The sequence below is a fragment of the Macrosteles quadrilineatus genome, unplaced genomic scaffold (genome assembly GCF_028750875.1).
Source record: "Macrosteles quadrilineatus isolate MER2022 unplaced genomic scaffold, UCM_ALF_1.0 Scaffold_8__2_contigs__length_117827958, whole genome shotgun sequence".
Classification (NCBI taxonomy): domain Eukaryota; kingdom Metazoa; phylum Arthropoda; class Insecta; order Hemiptera; family Cicadellidae; genus Macrosteles; species Macrosteles quadrilineatus.
This window is the reverse complement of record NW_026542601.1, coordinates 115,432,624-115,453,025: the sequence shown is the minus strand read 5'-3', so window position 1 is coordinate 115,453,025 and position 20,402 is coordinate 115,432,624. Positions and strand designations below refer to the sequence as shown.

The 20,402-nt window shown below is 30.3% G+C and overlaps 1 protein-coding gene across 2 annotated transcripts in view; it reads right to left on the bottom strand.

The window, feature by feature from the left end:
• LOC129000052 (uncharacterized) overlaps positions 1-19,623 on the bottom strand; it is a 205,974-nt gene extending 186,351 nt beyond the window's left edge. For both annotated transcript variants that reach the window (XM_054426907.1, XM_054426909.1), the window contains exon 1: positions 19,413-19,623. In XM_054426907.1, coding sequence (XP_054282882.1) covers positions 19,413-19,488 — 76 coding nt within the window. In that variant the 5' untranslated portion in view covers positions 19,489-19,623. The remainder of the gene's footprint in view (positions 1-19,412) is intronic.
• Between the last annotated feature and the right edge of the window lie 779 nt (positions 19,624-20,402).

Sequence of the window (20,402 nt, the reverse complement as noted above, 5' to 3'; positions counted from 1 at the left end):
TTCAAATTCCACTACTTGTTTACCATTAACGATCATGTGAAGTTGTTATGGACGTTTTAGTGAAATATTTATATTAAATAACAGCAATTCTTGCAGTTATATGGATGTAAAATTCAGATACAAAAGATAGTTATTAAAATTATAATGACCTGGATCCTACTATAAAAATCTATCAAAGTAGCAATTTGTTTCTACAGCAGTAAATTTTGAAACTCGTTTGACTTGAAGATATTTAAAATCTTTTGTATGAAACAAAATTTATTCTATCGTAGAAATACTTTAAAATCCTTCGTTTACTTAGTTAAATCATAAAATATGCCCTTTACTACAAAAAATAATAACAATAATGATGTTTTACTGAATTCCTATCTTATCTCTGTTAATTCATCAATTCATTAAGCAACTAAAAGATGGCCCATTTTTATTCAAACGAATAAAGCTCTACTTTCCATTTATTCGGGTTTTCTGTAAGAATAAAATAATATTTTGGTTCACATGAATGTAAATGAAAAATTTGAATTAGTTTCCTTGTGGAAAAATATTAGTACAAGGTAGTTTTTGATGCCAGTGTCGAATGTCTAGATAATTGTCATGGTGTTGACCTCCATGGTCATTCATTTGAGAATAGATAATAACAGTTGAAATCATCCCATATCCTGGAAACATACTGTTATTTGGCTAATGCAAGTACACTTGTTAGGTACCACTCTAGTGGCTACGTTAATGTACTGGACTAATCAAGCAGCATGTAAACACCTACAGTGTTATAGTAAAAGTACTTACGTTATATTATTTTCTGATGAGTCAGTAAGTAATATGTTACCAAACAATTTTCTCTTAGATATAAAGTATTATTTTGATTATTCATCATTTAGAACTGTTAGTTTGATGTAATTGTGAAGGTTATAGAATTTTTAAAAAAATTATAACGGATTTTATTTTCTGAGCTCTTTTGAAGTGTGTTAGAGTAGCAAAAATACCAGACATAAACAATTCCATTATCCCAACAAAATGAGTATGTCGAATTTGTATGCTTTACTTCATTGGAGGGGAAAAATACCTACTATTGCACTAAGTTGAAATATATTGTTCGTGAGGTTAGGCCTAAAAAACAAAATAGTAAACATATGTTTAAAAAACCAGAAGAAAATATGACCATGTTTTTACCAAAGATACGAGTAGTAAACATTTCAACCCCATTTTGTGAAACATGCTGACACAATACTAATAGTCGGGACCTCGAAAGTTTGCAGTTGAGGGAAGAGCCTATTTACCACGTGACTTCGAAGGAGCCAATGAGGAATTATTTATATTATGTTTAGTTTTTTTCTGAAACTTCTTGTTTTAGCTAGTTAAATGTATTTTCATCAATTGTATGGTAATACTATAGAACTTAAATTGATATTACTTGTACAAGATATAAAACTTGTAATACAGGTTCTTAATTTCCTATCCCCATTATATTATCGTGTAACAAGTTTCGAGCAAAGCATGTTTATTTATTTATTTGTACCATTTTTACAAGAAAAATACAATTGTCTTACAGAAAGAAGAAGCGGAGGAAAAACAAAAAATCACAGGCCAGTACAAAAGTAGTGAAAAAAAAACTGCAAAACAAGGCTTCAATATCAAGACATAAAAGATAAATAACAACTATAAATAACAAACTATAAATAACAAAGTAACAACTATAAATAATAAACTATCTGAACAAGTTGACAAAACAAGAGATTCGAAAAACAAAACCAGTATAGGATCAATAATGATAGCAATGCAGTAAGGCGAGTTAAACATCAGTAAAAGAGGCAGAACAATCTTGATGAAAAACAGATAAAACTTGCAGAAAAATAACAATATGATATACTCCGTACAAGAACAAGATAACAACAGTAACAGTAGCATGTTAAACTATACCTGAAATAGAATACAATCCATGTAGGCCTATTCTACAAAACCAAAAAGTTGCGTTACTTTGGCCATAGCATATTTCCTTAATGCTAACATTTAATAAAATGCTACTTGATTAATTACTTTTCCTATACTATGACAAAAGTATAAAGCTCAGTAATGATTGTTGGTTTTGAATATAACATTTTCTAAAATAACTTTTTGAACAGTGTGATGTTTGTTTTACCTATTTAATTAAACGGGAACTAAAGTTTTAAGATAAGCTAGATTATACCCGATATTAAAGTATAAAGTTATGATTTCCTCCGGGTGCACTTGGTTTGTTGGCAAACTGTATCCTCAGAGGCATTTAAAGTTCGGATCTGCGGCTTTATAACCTCTATATTTATCTACCAAACTAATTACTGAGTGTGAAACCCCTTAAAAGTTGAACTTCGTCTACGACCAAGCGCTTTTAATGTTTAGTTTTACGATAAGATTACGGTTTTATCGAGAACATACGACGTCCTAACCTTTGATTACACACTAAAAGTTAGTTATTTAAAATATACACACACTGATTGATTTAAAAGAGTATCATGGCATCTATTAATTAGTACATTCAAATATTCAAATATGAAATAATGACTAAACTGATATGTTTTTAGGCCTTATTAATATTTTTAAAGGTTTAAATATATTTGTTATGCTATTTTAAAAAGCTATGAAATTATTATTTGAATACCAGTAGTTCTGGGTGAGTTAGTAAAAATGATGATGTTTATCCATTTTAGCATAAGATTTTAGCTGGATAGGGATATACAACATCTTATACAAGGCCATAAGGAAAATTCTGTTTGTAACGCCAAATGGACTGGATTTTAAACAATTAAAGCTAAGGGGTGAATGAACTGCATGTTACGTTTGAAATTAATATGCTATACTGATCTATATCACAACGAATTACAATAGAGTTTTTCAGAAATTACTACTTTTAACCTGTATACATATAAGCTAGCAAATTCCAAATACTTGTTATTTATCCTTCAAACCACAGGTAAACAGATGGATCAAAATCAATATTGACGGCCGCGTGGAGTGGATATTTCATTTACGTTTAAAGTTATGTAATGAATACCTATTATGTAAAATGCACACTGTAGATAACTAAGACGTCAAAATTAAATATCGGAACTGACGTGACATAAATATTTCATGTCAAACTCTTTGACAGAAAATGGAAGGAGCATAACATAATATTATTTATACTGAAAACAAGTATTGCATTCCCATCCATCTTATTGTTGGAATTGTTTAAGTTATGATTTTCACCATTTTAACGTTCATTTTTATTTCTTATTTACAATTTTTAAAGCTCACGTGTTTATAACAGTTGTGTGCCTGTGTTGGATTTCAATATCAGGTTTCCCAATTTTTTTTTATTTGTTAGTACGAACTTGCATATCATCATACGTACTACTGTTTTTATATAGGATTAATGCTATTTACAATGCGAGATTTTATTGTGGCAGTAAAAGGCTGTGTGACAAGAGGACTGGATAATTTACTAGACGAAGAACGAGAATAAACAAGTGAATATAAACAGGTATGATTAATTCCTTACACTGTTTTTCTTTTCTGTACCAAGCTGGAACATTTTTTTCTTGGACAGGCTCCTCATTAGAAAAGTTTATTCTTTACAAAATGATGGATAAATATAAACTTTAGACCTTGCTTATCAATCATATTATATATTTATAAAACATAATGAGTTTTAGTGAAACGATAAGTCCTAAGATAACTCATCACAAATGTTCTAAGTGATACATTAATAGAGTGGGCGGTTTATTAGATGTCAGTACTTTTGTTTTACATTGTACAATATTTTAAATTGTACAGAAAAAGTGTCATAATTCTGTTTTAGAAATTTCTACATATCATACTAATTACAAAGATAAATTATAAGTTCTAGTTAGACAAGCTTAGCCATTTTGCAATACAACAAATCTATAAAATACGCTGGGCCAACGCAACATCTGTTTATCTCATTACTTGATTTCAAGTGGAATCTCTGAAGAGAAGTTTTCAACACTAAACAGACAAAATAGGTAGAGCGGAAATATTCCACTCTCTGCGTATTCTACTTGACTCAATCTGGTAAAAAGTATGCTTTAATTGTTAAATCCCTTTACATTTCGCTGTCATTCTACGATGGAAAAAGTTGAAGGATATTGCATTTTCTTGCAAAAATAAATAATTTGTAAATAAGTCTCAAATGTTTTTTTAGAAAAAGAAAGAAAGACCCTGAGTTGGAGAAGCGAATTATATTTTTGGATGGACTGAACTGTACTTTTAATAAAGACGGGTTTTCTAAAGTAAATAAATGAAATAACAATTTAGGTTTTACTTGTTTCCAATGTTTGACTTTATGTATAAATTACAACTGAATAACTTCGTGATCGAATCAAACTACAGTGATTTAAAAAAATATCGACCCAACTTCATGACTTAGTATATTTTAGAATAAGTACAACAAGTATAAATCAGATAGACATAAACTTTACACCTTTAAAAAAAGGATATTTCAAAGTGTTTTGACCATTGTTCTGTAAACGGTCGAAAATGTTACCGTAACAATGGTCAGCAATTTTTTTTACCTTCTGCTGTTAGTAAGATGCCAACTATCTAACATAAGATTTTCTGTGTGACAGAGTTGACAAAAACCGAAACTACATTACAGCACAGCCGGTTTTTCGCTTTGATTTCGGTAATCAACCACCAGCTAGAAAAAAAAAACATAACCCGATGGTTTAGACATTTCAAGAAATTTATGACACAAGAGATGCTGTCTGGTGTGTTAGATGAGTTCGGCTATCACTTAGATTTAGATAGTTTGTCGTGGAGGGACACATTGAGCATTTGTAATCAGCGTAAATAAAACTTTGAAATTTTCCGATTTATACATTTTGAGATACTAAGTCCCGATACTGGGTCCATATTTTTGAATAACTTTTATTTTGAATCATAAAAAGCAGCTTGGAACTATCTCCAACACCTACTATGGTATTAACCTCGTACAATCTTAACGTGAGCATAATATTTAAAATCCATATTTAGACGAAGAAAATTTAGCACCTAATTGATAAAATGTGATAGCTATATAGCTTTTAAATCAGGATAAATTATCAGTAAAGCCTTTTCAAACGATAACTGCTGATGGAATTCCCCAATATGCAAATCAAGCAATATGCCATTATCCTGACACCAACCTAGTAGTTTGGCCGTGGCACAGTTCAACTAATTGAGTTTACAGTAACTGAATTTACTAGTGTAATAAAATCAGTTTGATGGCAATACATTTAACTTCAGCCATACGCAGTCAGTTGGTATGGACAATAAATTATAGACTTTAGAAGATAACATAGGTATATGATTAATTTACGTATTGCATAACGACTATAAAACAAAAAACATCAGTCTCAAATGTGAGTAAAATCTTCTCTGAATAAAAAACAACGAAAATACACAGTACAATGGTTTTAATGTAACACTATAGTTTTTAAGAGTAAAAATTCAGTAAACGTCGACAAGAGGCAAATAAATGGTTCTAAAAGTTTCAAAATACTGTGTAACTGACGATTAAAAACAAAAATGAAATTATTGACAGAATTTTATTACATTGTTAAAACAGCAACTACCAAAAGTTATAAGAAAATTGTTGCTGTACCCGTGCTTAGTAACGAGAATGTGTACTATACCACATAATCGAAACACGAATTAAAAGTAATTTGAATAAAAAGTAGTTTGAATCAAAAACAAAAAGCCACCAAATTCATACAAAAAAGTATAACCTATATGTAATCGTCCAAAAGAATGCTAAACAAATGATTTCTAGGATCTTCTTGTCATTTTTTATTTTTCGCCTGATAAAAAAACCTGCTGGTAAAAGTCACCACGTTTTTAATAACTTAAGTTACCTATATCTAAAATTATTTTTCAGTAGTTGGTAAAAATAACAAATTTAACTACCTGTTATAATTTTTAAACAGTAAGAATGTGGAAAATTAATGTTGTAAAAAAATAATTTTGTATTCTTTCTGATAAAGGAAAATTACTATCGATATGCATACGTTCGATCGTTTTATTTTTAGCAAGGGACTTGAAATTTTCGGTGGTCGTTGGTCTAGTGCCCAAACCCCCGGGAAAAATCCGAAAAGTCGCATTTTCATATTTGAACCCCCCCGAAATTTCGAATTTCCCCCCCATGTTATTCTTATGGGAAATAGCATTGAAAATTGCCGACTTTGGTAAGCTCATCTGAACAACTTAGAAACGTGCTAGAGACTTCAAATTTGCGTAGTATTGTAGTATGAAATCTTACATTACTGGTGAAATATGCAAAAGTCCCATTTTCAAATTTTAACCCACCCAAAAATCCAAATGGCGGACCTCTGAAAACGAAAAAACACTTTTTTCAACCTGATGTAGCTTGAAAACGGTAAGAGCTAGAAAAGATTTGAAATAATCTTAGCGAAAGGAAATTAAATTTTCTACAAAACCCACTTAGGCGTTTTCCAAAAATTGCACTCCTTAAGCTTCAAAAAACGCCCTAATTTCAAAATTTAGTAAACTTCTTTCAAAATTTTTCCGGTTTTCGCCATTTTTTCATACTTAAATAATTCTTTTTTGCAGATATTATTAATGCTCTGTATTCTCCTTAATTTACTTTAAATTTTATTTACTGAATGTTTTTTTGTATCTTTACTCCTTAACCCCCAAAACTTAATAACAATTAATTATTTAATAACAAAATTTAAAGGTTTTTTACCACTTTCACAAGCCCCATGTTATTCTTATGGAGAATAACATTGAAAAATGCCTACTTTGGTATGCTCATCTGAACCACTTATAAACGGGCTTGAGACTTGAAACTTGGTATTAATGTAGTAGGGGATCTTATATTAACGGTGAAATTTGCAAAAGTCAGATTGTCAAATTTTAACCTCGCCAAAAATCCAAAATGGCGGACCTCCTACATAAAAACGCGTTACTTTCAAAATTTGGTAAATTTCTTTTTTCTCTTTTTACCGGTTTTCGCCAATTTTTCATACTTAAATAATTTGTTTTTGCAAAAATTAATATTGCTTTGTATTCTCCTTACTTAACTTTAAATTTTACACGTTACGTGTTTTTTTCGTAACTTTACTGCTTGACCCCCAAAACTTAGATTTTATGTCAAAATTTGAAAATTTTACGAGCCCCATGTTATTCTTATGGAGAATAACATTTACCCCATAAAAAACACCATAAATCCCCGTTCCCATGATCCGCATCCCGTCCGCATAATTCTAAATCACGTTTACCCATTTCTAGATTGACTAGATCTGAAATTAGGCATAATTGTAGATCTTGCGCCCTTTCCGAAAAGTGAAATTTTTCAAATATAACTCCCCCCCCACGAAATATAGAATCGCCCCCCCCCAATGTTATTCCTACAGGTGCATCGGTCTAAATCAATTTCACCCACTTCTAGATTAGCTAAAGATCTGAAACTTGGCTCAATTGTAGGTCTTGCGCCATGGCCCATTTGTATTTACCCACAACCAAAAAAGGGGACCTGGGGGCGTCGTATTTTTAAACCCCCCCCAAATATTAAATCCTCCCCCCTAATGTTATTCTTACAGGTGCATAAGTCTAAATCACGTTTACCCATTTCTAGATTAACTTGATATCTGAAATTCGGCATGATTGTTGATCTTGCGCCCTTTTCAAAAAGTGACATTTTACAAATATAACTTCCCCCCCCACGAAAATTAAAATCCCCCCCAATGTTATTCCTACAGGTGCATCGGTCTAAATCAATTTTACCCACTTCTAGATTAGCTAAAGATCTGAAATTTGGCTCAATTGCAGGTCTTGCGCCATGGCCCATTTCTTTTTACCCCCAACCAAAAAAGGGGGCCTGGGGACGCAGCCCCCAGCGAGACAAAGGCGAGTAGTTCTTATACAGGTGGCTGATGAAAAATCACTTTATTTAACTCACAATAAACAACGCTTTTTTGTAAATTATATTTCATAATAAAAAGTACTTTTGCAGGTTGAATTTGATTCAAGGAATTACGAAATAGTTGGTTTCAATTTAATCATGTTTCTTCCTTATTTGAAACCAGAACCATGGGCCTACAATCAGTTAAGCTTACTTCCGTTTGTCATTACTTTATCTATAAAATCATTAAAAATCAAATTAATCTATGCTGCATTATAGATATTTAAACTATCTTCACTTTTAATAATTTAGCATTAGTTTATTAAATATTATCTTTAAGATGTAGTTTAAATTCAATATTTTATTGCAATACTAAACATATACACTATTTGATAAATAGTAGATTTAAGTCATAAACATTAATAATTTATATTTAGATATTTAACTATTGCTAATATTTTTTAATAAAATTATTTTAAAACATTATTTGTATAATAATTGACAATATTTTATATCGTGTTTAACACCAAGTTAAAAGAAACGGTGGAAGACAAATAACAAAATAATTTCTTTGTAGCTCTAACTGCAAAATGTTAAGTCAGCTGTAAGTGTTACGCGTAAATATTTTCTATGATAAGTAAGTTATTATTATTATATAGTTTAACGTATTTTCAAAATAGTTTCATTTATTCATGCTCTAGTAAACAAAGGGTTTATATCGAGGAAAAAACTATTTCAAATGGTTATCATACAAAAAGTAAACATAACCGGATCTCTTACAAAAAAAAAAAAAAAAAAAAAAAAAAAAAAAAAAAAAAAAAAAAAAAAACACCAATTTGTAATTAATAAATAATTGTAAATTAGTGACATCATCTTAAAATGTAAATGTTCAAATCAAAGCTTTAGATCAAATGGATTAAATACCAACAGGATAATATAACGTTCTCTCCTACGCAGTCCCTAATAAAAAAAATTACTACGAGGTTACGCTTATACCACACGTTGCATAAGCGTTGCATCGTTGCATAATGATAATAATATAATTATGCAACAACAAATGCCAGGAGGAAAATACAGAAAGCAAAAAATAGCTTATTTTATCATTACATTAATTCAAGTGGGATTGCTGAAGATGAGTTTTCAACATTACTCATGCAAAAAAAAAAGGGAAAAATATTTTACCTAGTTCTTATTATACTTGACTCAATATGGTGAATAATGAAACATTTTGACGTCCACTTTATACTATGTCAACTATCCGTCTCTACGGTAATAACTCTTAGTGCTGTAATCATCCTTAACTAATAGTTAAAATACTTTTTAAAATTGTATTACAAAGTTTGTATTTTTCTGCGATATTCAATATCTTTTGTTTGAGAAATACAATATTTTCCCAAATATATTATAAAAAATAACATTTGTATAGTTATTATAGTACATTTATTGGTGTGCATTATTTTACAGAAGCTTTAAAGTTATAATTTGTAATCTTTCCTTAAAATGTTTGAGAAAGAAAGTGCAAGAAGAAACTCATTATTTCAATTACGATATACTATAAGACCTACTAAATACCAACAGATAATTATTTAACCTACAACTGTCTTAGATAAACTGGAAAATTTACTGAATTACAACACAAACACTACAATTTAGTGCCTTGTTGAAAACATATGATACGTAGATCACTTTAAAAGGCACATAGATTAACCAATGTAGCCTTTAGAATCGATAACTGCCGACGGAATCCGCCAATATGCTAATCCAGCAATATGCCATTATCATGACACCAACTCGGTAGTTTGGACGTGACACAGTTTAACTAATTGAATTTACAGTAATAGCATCCACTGGATAGCCGAGTGGTTATAATGATCGAGTGACAATCAAAAGGTCACCGGTTCGATCCTGGGAAAAGTCAGTAGCTTTTTTTATAGTTAGAAACTGGACCCAGCTGTCGGCTTCAAATAAATGATCCTAGCTAATAAAACAGCTGATCTTTCTCAGCGACAAAGCTAAACGATTATCTCACACCATTTTACACTAATTCTTCACTCATATTAGGTTAAAATAAACACCAAGGTCGTGTCCTCATCTCGATTATTGATTGATTAATTGAATTACTAGTGTAATTAAATCAGCAGAACGGCATCAACTTTAACTTTAGCTATACGTAATTTAGTTACAAAAAAACTAAATAAATTAGAAGATAATGTAGGAGATAAAACCAGGTCTCATTGTTTTAGGACAAATTAAGTATTATTAGTTACACCTTATTTGATAAAAATTTTCTAAAGTCAAATTTTCTGTGTTCATTAAAAACTTATGATTTAAACTAGGGATGTGCTAAATTCACTTATTCCATTGAAAAATTTTGTATATAACTATAATTCATCTCAAATAAAAGCAACAAAAGCATTTTTATCAGGGAAATGTTTTCTGATCGCATTTTAATTTCTAAGAAACTATTTTTAGTTCAATTTTGAATTAAATTAAACAAGTCTTAATTGATGAAAGTTACTCTAGTGAAATGCCTCTACAAATAAGTCGTCTGATATGGAAGAGTCGTAAACAATCGTTCTAAAACATTTATACTGCACCTCTAACTTTTTTAAAAATTTAAATTATTTATACACAACAAGGACAGACGCAAACGAAAAATAAAATACTTGATCAACTCATAACAGTTCAAATAGATGACCCCTCAACATAGTGGATTTTAATCATTGGTCAGTGGTGACAATATTGAAGATGAAATAATTGATGCATTGGTCACTCATTGCTTATTCAAAGCAGCCTTGTTAGGGACATTCCACTCGTACATGATGTATAGATGATAAATTTAATTAAATTGAAAGTTCTGAGAGTATGGCGTTTGATCCTAAATCAGAAAGAAAATAAAAAATAGTTTAATTGTTAAGGATATTTTATCATGTGTTATTATTGCACTGGCTTTCAATCGTTATTTGATTTTGTACGACTAATTAATTTTACCGGATAAATTTTATTTGACCACCAAAATACGATGGCATGCTTTTCCATTTTGTAATGATCTCTTTGATATTATTTTGATTTGACCATAATATGTATTTATAATTTATCCGTTTCAATATTTTAATTATATTTATGTAGTAATTAAAAGTACATTTTAATATCATTACGAATTAATATATGGTAAACGTTGTTAATTTATTGTATTAAAATAAGCAATACAAATCTTTAAAATATGGAAATGAGCATATTTTGCTTTATTCAATATTTTTTATTGACTTTTATTTTAAATTTAACCTAAAGCGATTTTCTGCGAACATTTCCTAAAAAGACTGTTGTTTTCGTTAGGTGTCTGTTCAGGCTTTCTTAAGGTTACCATAAATACAATACACTTATTACAATTATTTGTGTTATTTAACAAAAATATATGTTATAAATTATAAAATAAAACCTACATATCATTCAGTAATTTAAAAATGGCGTAAATGAGAAATGAATTAAACAACAACAAATTTATAAGATATCTGTAGGCTATACATCCTTAAAGCGTAGTGAAGAATCATTAGCTTATTTGTTTCACAAAAAAATTTTCACTTTCAAATATACATTTAACGATACATAACTATTTATTTTATAAAACAAATTTTAAACACACAATTTGTTAATTCTAAAATTATTTTTGTTATATAAGTTTTAAGGAAAGATCGATGGTTAATACATTTTTTAACATTGATTAAATACGAATTTTATCAACTCGAAAAGATCGATTTAAAGAATACATTGTGGTTATATTCAACTTGTGAAAACAATTATAGTGTATTATTTTATTTGCTATAAAAATACCTTTCGGATTGAGCCTGACAAAATAGTCGGTTCCAATTTAATCAAGTTTGTTCAGTAATTGAAACCAGAACCAGACAATCAGTTAAGCTTTCTTTCGTTTGCGATTACTTAATCCATCAAATCAAGAACTATTTACTACACCAACTGTAATCCCAATATGAATATTATCCCAATATTTCATAGTTGTTTCGTTCATGCTTCAAATTATATTATCTTTGAAATATATTTATTGCCATTATGTAAGAATAATACTTTATAGATAACAATATATGGCACTGATTTAAATAACTCAAGCAAGCTTACTATAACATGTTTTACTAATTAAGAAATGTTGCAAAGTTAAATTACTAAAATTACTATTAGCCACAACACAGGCTTAGTTTCGTTAAAGCTATTTAATTGCAGGTGTATTTAGTCACACAAATGTATAGTTTTGAGTTTACTGAGGAACATCAACGATTGTCCACAGTATATTGAATTTTTATTCAAATTATTGCTAATTCTTTCTCGACAGTTTCTACTTAATTTATTGTTACTCAGATAAATTTATTTAACCCATGTGAAATTAAAGCATTTGGCAAAGGGCAGTAATTGAACACCAAAAATAATTAGTTTGTGTACTGTTTCTATCGACAATGCTACAAATAACCGCATAAACGTATACAGTAGTAGAAGCCTTAAAACTATGGATCAAAGCTTTAGGTCAAAAGCTTGAAACACAAACATGCCTTTAGCCTGAGCCGAGTAGGATCTATCACTGTGCCTAATCGAATTCCCTTAGGCGTTCTTGCTTGATTGAGTAATAATGGTTTTTTCATTCTAACTTTCAGAGTAATGAAATACATTTATACATAAAACAAGAGTTATATTTATCTGTACAATAAATACTGGTAGTAAACATGTACGCATTTTTGTGTAAGTGAAGCATAATAAAATTGTACCTAAAGTTATGTAATTCAACTTAGCTAGAATCCAAAAAAATACTACTACAAACCAAGTCAGTATTTAATTATTACATTTTAACTTACAGTAAAGGAAAATTCCCGCAAAATTATTTCAGTGAAATTATATTTCCTAAACTCAGTTAGGATATTTAAACGTTCATTCAAATAGTTTTCCACGTAATAACATGAATAATTAAGCTGCAAAAGTTTGACTAAAAAGGGGTTTACTCAACCATTTAGCGAAATGTTATAAAAACTATGGTTAAGGACGTTATTTAGGTGATGGAGAGACAAAATGGATGGTTATAACAAAAATATGGAATAATACAATTTAAAAATCCAATTGTAACGTAAACCACAGAGTGATTGGATTGATGACAAAACTGTCCCCATTTGTCAGTCGACATAGCATCAAAAATGTGTATTTTATCTTTTAAGTATATCATTTATGAGTATACAAATAATCACATCTTTTTCTTGCAAAACAAATCTGCGTTTATCTCATGCAACTTACCTATCCTATCTTCCACTTTTAAAGTAATCAAGTCTCACCAACAACTTTACCTAAGATCTTTTAAAAGTGTTCATAACATTGGATAGGATGTATTCTAAATAATGTGTTACAACCTATACTGGAAACTTCGAATTTTATGTTATAATCAAGGGTTATAAGTTGTTTCTTAATATAGGCATATTATTCTTTATTGTTTGGCATCATGCATATGAATAACAATATAAAATATGTTTTATAGTAGCAGGATAATCGATTTATGGTTTAGACAATTGTGGGTTTAGATACTTTTTATTGGTGCATTTGTTTTACATAGATTGTTAAAAGCACATATTTGAAATATTTTTCGTTGTACTTTCCGTACTAGGTACTTGTTTAGTAATAGTAAACGCATCTGTTCTATTTAAGGTGAGGTACAACTAGTACTGGTATTTTTATATGAACTATCAACATATAATCCATTTTAATTTATACTTATGTAACAAAAACAATAAGCCGAGTCCAACCTAACATAACCTAACCTACTGTAATATAGACATTGGTTTAACAGGAGGCCTTCTCTTACCACATACGTAAGTAATCCAACCCACTAATAACGTGGTGTCAGATGATGCAAGAACAGATTGCTCTTGTAATCTGTCAGATCGGATTTACTCCCCCTCCACCTCCCCCCCCCCCCCGACACTTCCTGCCATGTGGCCTCCCAGGTGGTAAGATTTGGCACCCAACGGCCCCAAAAAACGCTTGGCCCCCGCTGCGTAATGCTGTAATCGAGAAGAGGTTTCACTAACTGAGGATGCCGCTGAACGTCTCAGCTTGTAGTTGTTGAAACAGTTGCAACCGTTAATACAGCAGCTGTTATAATAGTTATTAAAATTTGTTTTAGGATGTTTTTTTAACATAGTCAATAAAGGAATTGGGATTTTCGTGAATATCTAGAAATTGTGAGTATATTGATTTGGGGTTCATATTTATTGTTTCAAATGTTGGGTTTGAATATTGTAGATACGATTTAAATTTACATTTTGTAGCAAAGACGTCAAAAAACACTTGTATTGATAAGTAGCCTACTATAGCAAAAGACTATAGCTTATTTTTCATCAGGGTGTTGACTAATGTATAGGTGATTTTCGGTAGTAGACGAATTTTCGCTTATTTGAGATACAAATAATGCATATTTACCAATTTGTTCTCCTCCTAATCAATTTTTAAGAATTTTTATTTTGATATAAATTTGTGTTCTTTGAAAAATCGCCATATTACGCTGCATAATTCATGGGGAAAGGGAATAGATGACGTAGAATCATTAAATAGGTTGGCATTTTAATTGAAAAAAAATTAATGGTCGACCATTAATAAAAAAATGGTCGTGGCAAATTACGTTTTTGCCTAAATTACTTTTGCCTAGATTATTTTACTAAATTACTTAAATTTAAAAATTATATTAAGTTTTAGTATCTTTGTAGGTAGATTTACAAAACTGTTTAAAGCACACATTTATTTGGTACATAGTTTTTCATTATATTAATAGTTGTTTTAATGTGATTAGTCCCTACACACACAACAACCTTAGTATTAGAAAGTAACAGTTTTTAACATGATAATAGTTGTTTAAATTGTATTATTCCCAACAACCAGGAAATAAATATTTAAATTTTAGAGCATATACTATTAAGGTATTATATGCATAAAAATACAGACATGATTTTAATAGTCGAAGGCAAATATATCGTTTACTTGTATTTCATAAGTGGTAACTCAATGCATAATTTGCCCAGAATTAAAGATAAAGTCGTATTCTAAAACCCGTACGATCTGTTTCAGACTTAAGATTTTAAAATTCATCAGGTTCGTAGATTTGTATAACGTTGGATAAAATTTCCCTGTTATAGTGGATTTGTTATTTAAATTAAAGGTTTTATGGTTGTTATTCGAATTAAAAGGATTACGCATTAAGTATGTTTACTATTATGACCATAAATAAGGTACAAATAGCTCAGCTGGTAATAAAATCATGCTACATTTCAAGTACATCCGCAAGTACATACGTTATAATAACCGCTACTGATTGTATTTCCTTTGAGGACCGGGTTCTGACATCCAATAATTGATGCTCAGTGTCTATTTCTGACTTGTCACTGTGTGAAAGCAATTCAGTTAAACCTGAAGTAAGGTTTACAACCTCTTTTAGGCAAATCAAATAGGAGGATTGAACAGAATCATTTGAAAGTGAGTCCAAGCTTATTTCAACTTTTTTCATAATTCACATAAAGAAATTCGTATTGTAGAAAATAACACATATATTAACACATCTAACAACTTTGAAAACATTTATTCAAAGGATGGCTATTTACAAATGTAGTTTTTAAACAAACATATTTATACATTTTCTTTGCTAGATATTACTTTCAGATTAGGCCTACGTAATACTATTTTCAAATTTGTAAATACGATGCAATACCAAAGTTACCATACTTTATGTGTTGGAAAAACTTCCACGCAACTGTTCTGTTAAATTTAAGCTACGTTTATAAATTTTGTGAAGAAATACATTTAATAATAGGAACTAAATTATTTATTTTGCATAAGTAGGATTTTTAGACGTCACATAATAGTCGATATCAATCACGTTCTCAATTTAAACTGATGGGATTTCATTTTACACGTTAAGAAGAAGAAAGAGCGTAGAATTGGTCTGTGGTCGTGCGCATGACACTTGCCTAGCTGTCGCGCGCATGTCTCTTAGCCTGCTAACTAGAGTGCGCAGGTGCAGAACTAATGCGACAATCTATTGATACCTGTCTATTACTAGACACTGTCCATTGACAATCCAGGCCACTGACCCAGTAAAGCAGCGTACGTCTACTTTGAACGTTCTGCAAAAATAATTTTGAATTTGCCGAGAGAGTCTTTTTCGTCAGGAATAAATGCTCAAAAATTTTTTAATATACGCTATTTTTGTCACTGAGCAATTATAAATAATTCCTGCAAACTTAGTGTTTTACTATTGTTCGGACAGTGTTACTTTATCGTTGCAAATGCGTGATGATGATTAACTAATAATTTAACTTATAAATATACACTTACATGTCTAGTGAAAAATGTAAACAACATCCTCTTTATGAATTAATGATTAAAAGTAGTAACTATAACAAAGCAATTTTTGATGGTTGATTTTTTTTTTATATGATTATAACTGATGTATGATAAAACCATACTGTTTGAGATATTAAAACCTATATTTGAAAAAAACATCAAAAATATTGTTTACAGCTAAAATAATAATGAAAATTGTGTTGAAAATAACCATATATTAGTTTGTTTACCATAGCAGCGATCGCACAAGGATAGCATTTATGGCACGAATAGAACATTTAAGGTACGAGCCTTGGCGAGTGCCTTTAAAACTCCTAAGAGTATCGTAAAGACTAACTAGTTGTATTTAGCTTCGTACACTACTTTACCTAAGATCGTTTCCTAACTACTAAAATCACTACTTCATAACTTCTATGAGAGGTTGTGTTTTCGTTTATAACCTCTCATTGACAATGATAGTGATGCAAGGACTTATAAAGCCAGCCACTAAATCATTGTTGAAAAAATTAAATTGGTCTCAACAACTGAAAAGGTTTACTTTCGATGTACAGTATTACAATTCTACTTCTCTTCTCCCAATTATGAACCTCAAAGAAATCAAGAAGAATATAGAAATAAAGAAATATTGAAATATCGTATCTCATTGTTCCAAACTTGTACTGCAAAGTATCTAAACAACGCTGTAAAGTGAATATTTTCAACTCTAAGAACTGAATTGAAAAGGCTATAAAAAAATATTTGCAGGGTTAATATTTTATTGTTTTTCATATAAACCTATGATGTAATTTGAATTGTATTTTAATCGTTAAAGAAACCTGATCATTAAGGAGCTGTTATGCCTCATAACATAATTCGATATGTTCATAATAATCTACGTATCTCTTGAATTAGGTTTAACCTACTTTATTGAGATATTCTGATAAACTTGACATATTTTAATAGATTTTGTACCTTAGGAGAAAAACCTTTAGCGTACAGTTATTTATTGTTTATGAAGGCAACCTTTATATAAAAACACCTTCTGCCGCGAATACAAAACTAAAGCTACTACTGCGTATATCTTGTGACCTACATAGAATGTTTCCACTGTACGGTTTTATGTTTGAATGCTAAATGTATCTCTTAATGCCATATGTTAAGCCACTGTAAATTTTATTTAGTTTTTCACGTTCGAAGTTAAAACGCCTAATGCTTTTACCATTTAATTTACTGTGTTTCGTATATAAGAAGATGAGAAGTTCCTCGTGAGTTTTGCAGGTATAATGAGCGCATATGCAAGATTTTACTCTTGTCACAATACGCTCTAATAATATATTAGCATATTATCTTGCTTGAAAGTAGCATACGAAAGTCTTTTTACCTTGTAAAGCTACAGATATTACAAAAGATGAAAGAGCCGCATGTATTCCCTCGTCAACTGTTTACAAACTCACCAGGAAAGTGATGCAAAATTCATAGAATGGTAAAGGGAAGTGGGACTTTTCATTTTACCCTCTCTACCGCTGTCAAAGGTGGTTCCCTGAATGAGGTAATATTTCATCTGGACCTCAGAATGTCATGCACAATGCTATGTTCACAATTAATTGTGCATTAAACATATTTTACTAAATAAACTTATTTGTACTTGTAAATAAAAAAATTAACTACTAAATAGTATATAAGTTTTAAATACTAATCTCATAAATCCACATTGAAGCGAAATCAAGAATATTTTTGTAAGGTTTGAGATAGAAAATTGAGAAATGCGGTGCAAATGAAATCCTTTGAAAGTCTTGTAAACATTAACACGTGGTGAATTGTTAATGGGGCACTCTACTTTAACCTCAAAGTCAAAATAAATAGCAATGGCGGCGACCGCTGGGGGCGCATGCGCTTCCGATGACCCACTTTCAGCTGCTGATAAAACGTGCACCTGATACGCTTTAAGCTTTAATAAAAATTAAAGCCTGGATGAACACGGGCTTAGGGTGTGCATCTGACACATTATTTCTAAACACTGAGCAATTATAGCAGCTGCGGATTTAATATTATTTTATCACAATATGCGTTGTTTTACTTATAAAATTATCGTGTCCTGGTTTTATTTGTGAATTTGATTTGTGGATTTATTTATGAACTAGTTTTTCCTGTTACACTTTAAAAACGTATGTTTATTGTATGTAGTACAATAATAAATGTTATTGACGGTGTTGGTGTCATTTGAAAAAGCTATATGTGGAAACAAACATTGATACAATACAATAATACTACCAAAATAATTTATTGTGACATTGATAATTTGAATGGAGAATTTTGACTGAACATTTTACCAATTGTTTAATGAATAAATAACCAATAACTGTTCATTTCCTAAATTGCAATTAATACTATAAAAATGAAAGTGGTTTGTTAATGAAGGTATCAGTATTCAGGCATGCGGGAATCTCATTAATTATATTAAGGGGTCGTGTATGACATAAAATGAAAATGCTAATGCGTTCGGGTTAATCGGGATAATATTTAATAATGGTATTTATCCTTATTTTTAACATTTGCTAAGCCTAAAATCAATATATTAAATAGTGATTTTTTTCATTGTAATATAAACACAGCTAATTTAAACTTATGTTTATTTTAATGTTGTTTGTTGGAAATAATAATTTTAATCGTATTTTGAAATATTTTTAAGAAACAAGTTAAATGCATTTAGTATAGTATTCATTTAGTAAAGACATGATTTAGATTTTAAGTTCGTGCGTCGTAAGCTAGTGTTGTAACTATGTTTCCTTGATGTTATTGATTTAATAGTAAGTTATCAATGTATATATTTGTGATAAAAAGTTTTTATCTAATATACTTCAAGAACTGGCATCATTAGAGCATCAGGTTTCTCTAAGACAAACTTACACTGCAACGTAAATATCAATTTCTCAAAGAGTTGCATACTGTTCATGTCATGTATTACGTACTTAATTACTAAAGCTAATTATTTCAACTTTTATCGACATCTTTGAAACTATATTGCAATAAATATTTGAATACCACAAACTATTATTGCTGAGTGACACATTCAAGGCTTAAAAATTGATAAATCAACCTTAACACCAAACATTTATCATCAAAATGAGGAATAATAACCTAAACACAATACTGTTTACAGAACAAAACAGTCACTCACCACTTAAAACGAGGGCCAGAAATAGCGCTGCAACTAGGTTCGGGGCGATCCAAATAGTTCTCCTCGAAACTTCCATAATAGATCCGCTGAAAGAATCCACGGATATCCTAAATATACGAACAATCCTTCGTCCCGCACTACCACCACGTAAACGCAATTCCTAAACGCGTGTTAGAGAACGCTGAGCACCTAACCTCTAACATACGCTCTGTTCGACGGTCAGACGCATACTGAGCATATCGTCGTCTAGCGCTACGGTGGCGCTCACGGTAGAGAAACCGGGAACTAGCATTGATTGTCAGAGCTTGGTGTCAAGTGCAACTCGCTTCATCTTTTGTTATCGTTATCCTTTGAGATGACGTGGGTTTAGGGTTTACCGTTTATGTGTTTATTAAGAGAACGGATGTTTATAAATAGTATTTTACTATATATAAATAAATTAGCGTACGTAAAACCAGCGTAATTTTAAGATGTTACTCTTTGTAGTAGTACGATAAACTAACTCAGGTAACACAAAATATTATACAAACATATTACATTTTAGGTACCTTCCAAATAAGAATATTGATTAAAATATGAATCCAGTTTTTCTTACAATGTAACTTTATCTCAATATTTAATTATTTAAAGTTCCTTATATTTGTGAATTTTATGAACAGATGTTAATTTTTGCTTATATAAGTGATAAGTTATAAGACTTTTGCAAACTAAGAACGGTCATAAATCTGTCTTTAAAACTTTTATAATTAATAATATTTTTCTTTAATGCAAGAAATAGATCTGGGAAGACGTGTAGATTTAATAAGGCCCTTCAAACATCATGGCCACTGGTTCAATTACGAAAGGTACTGTGTTTCCTAATCCAGATACCATCTTTAACCGAACTATAATCATGCGTACTAATTAAGGTTCCCGTTAAACAGTGCTAGGATTATTATTTAAAACGTTCCTTCCCAAAAAATGTTTAACGATTTCCAAAATACATTGATA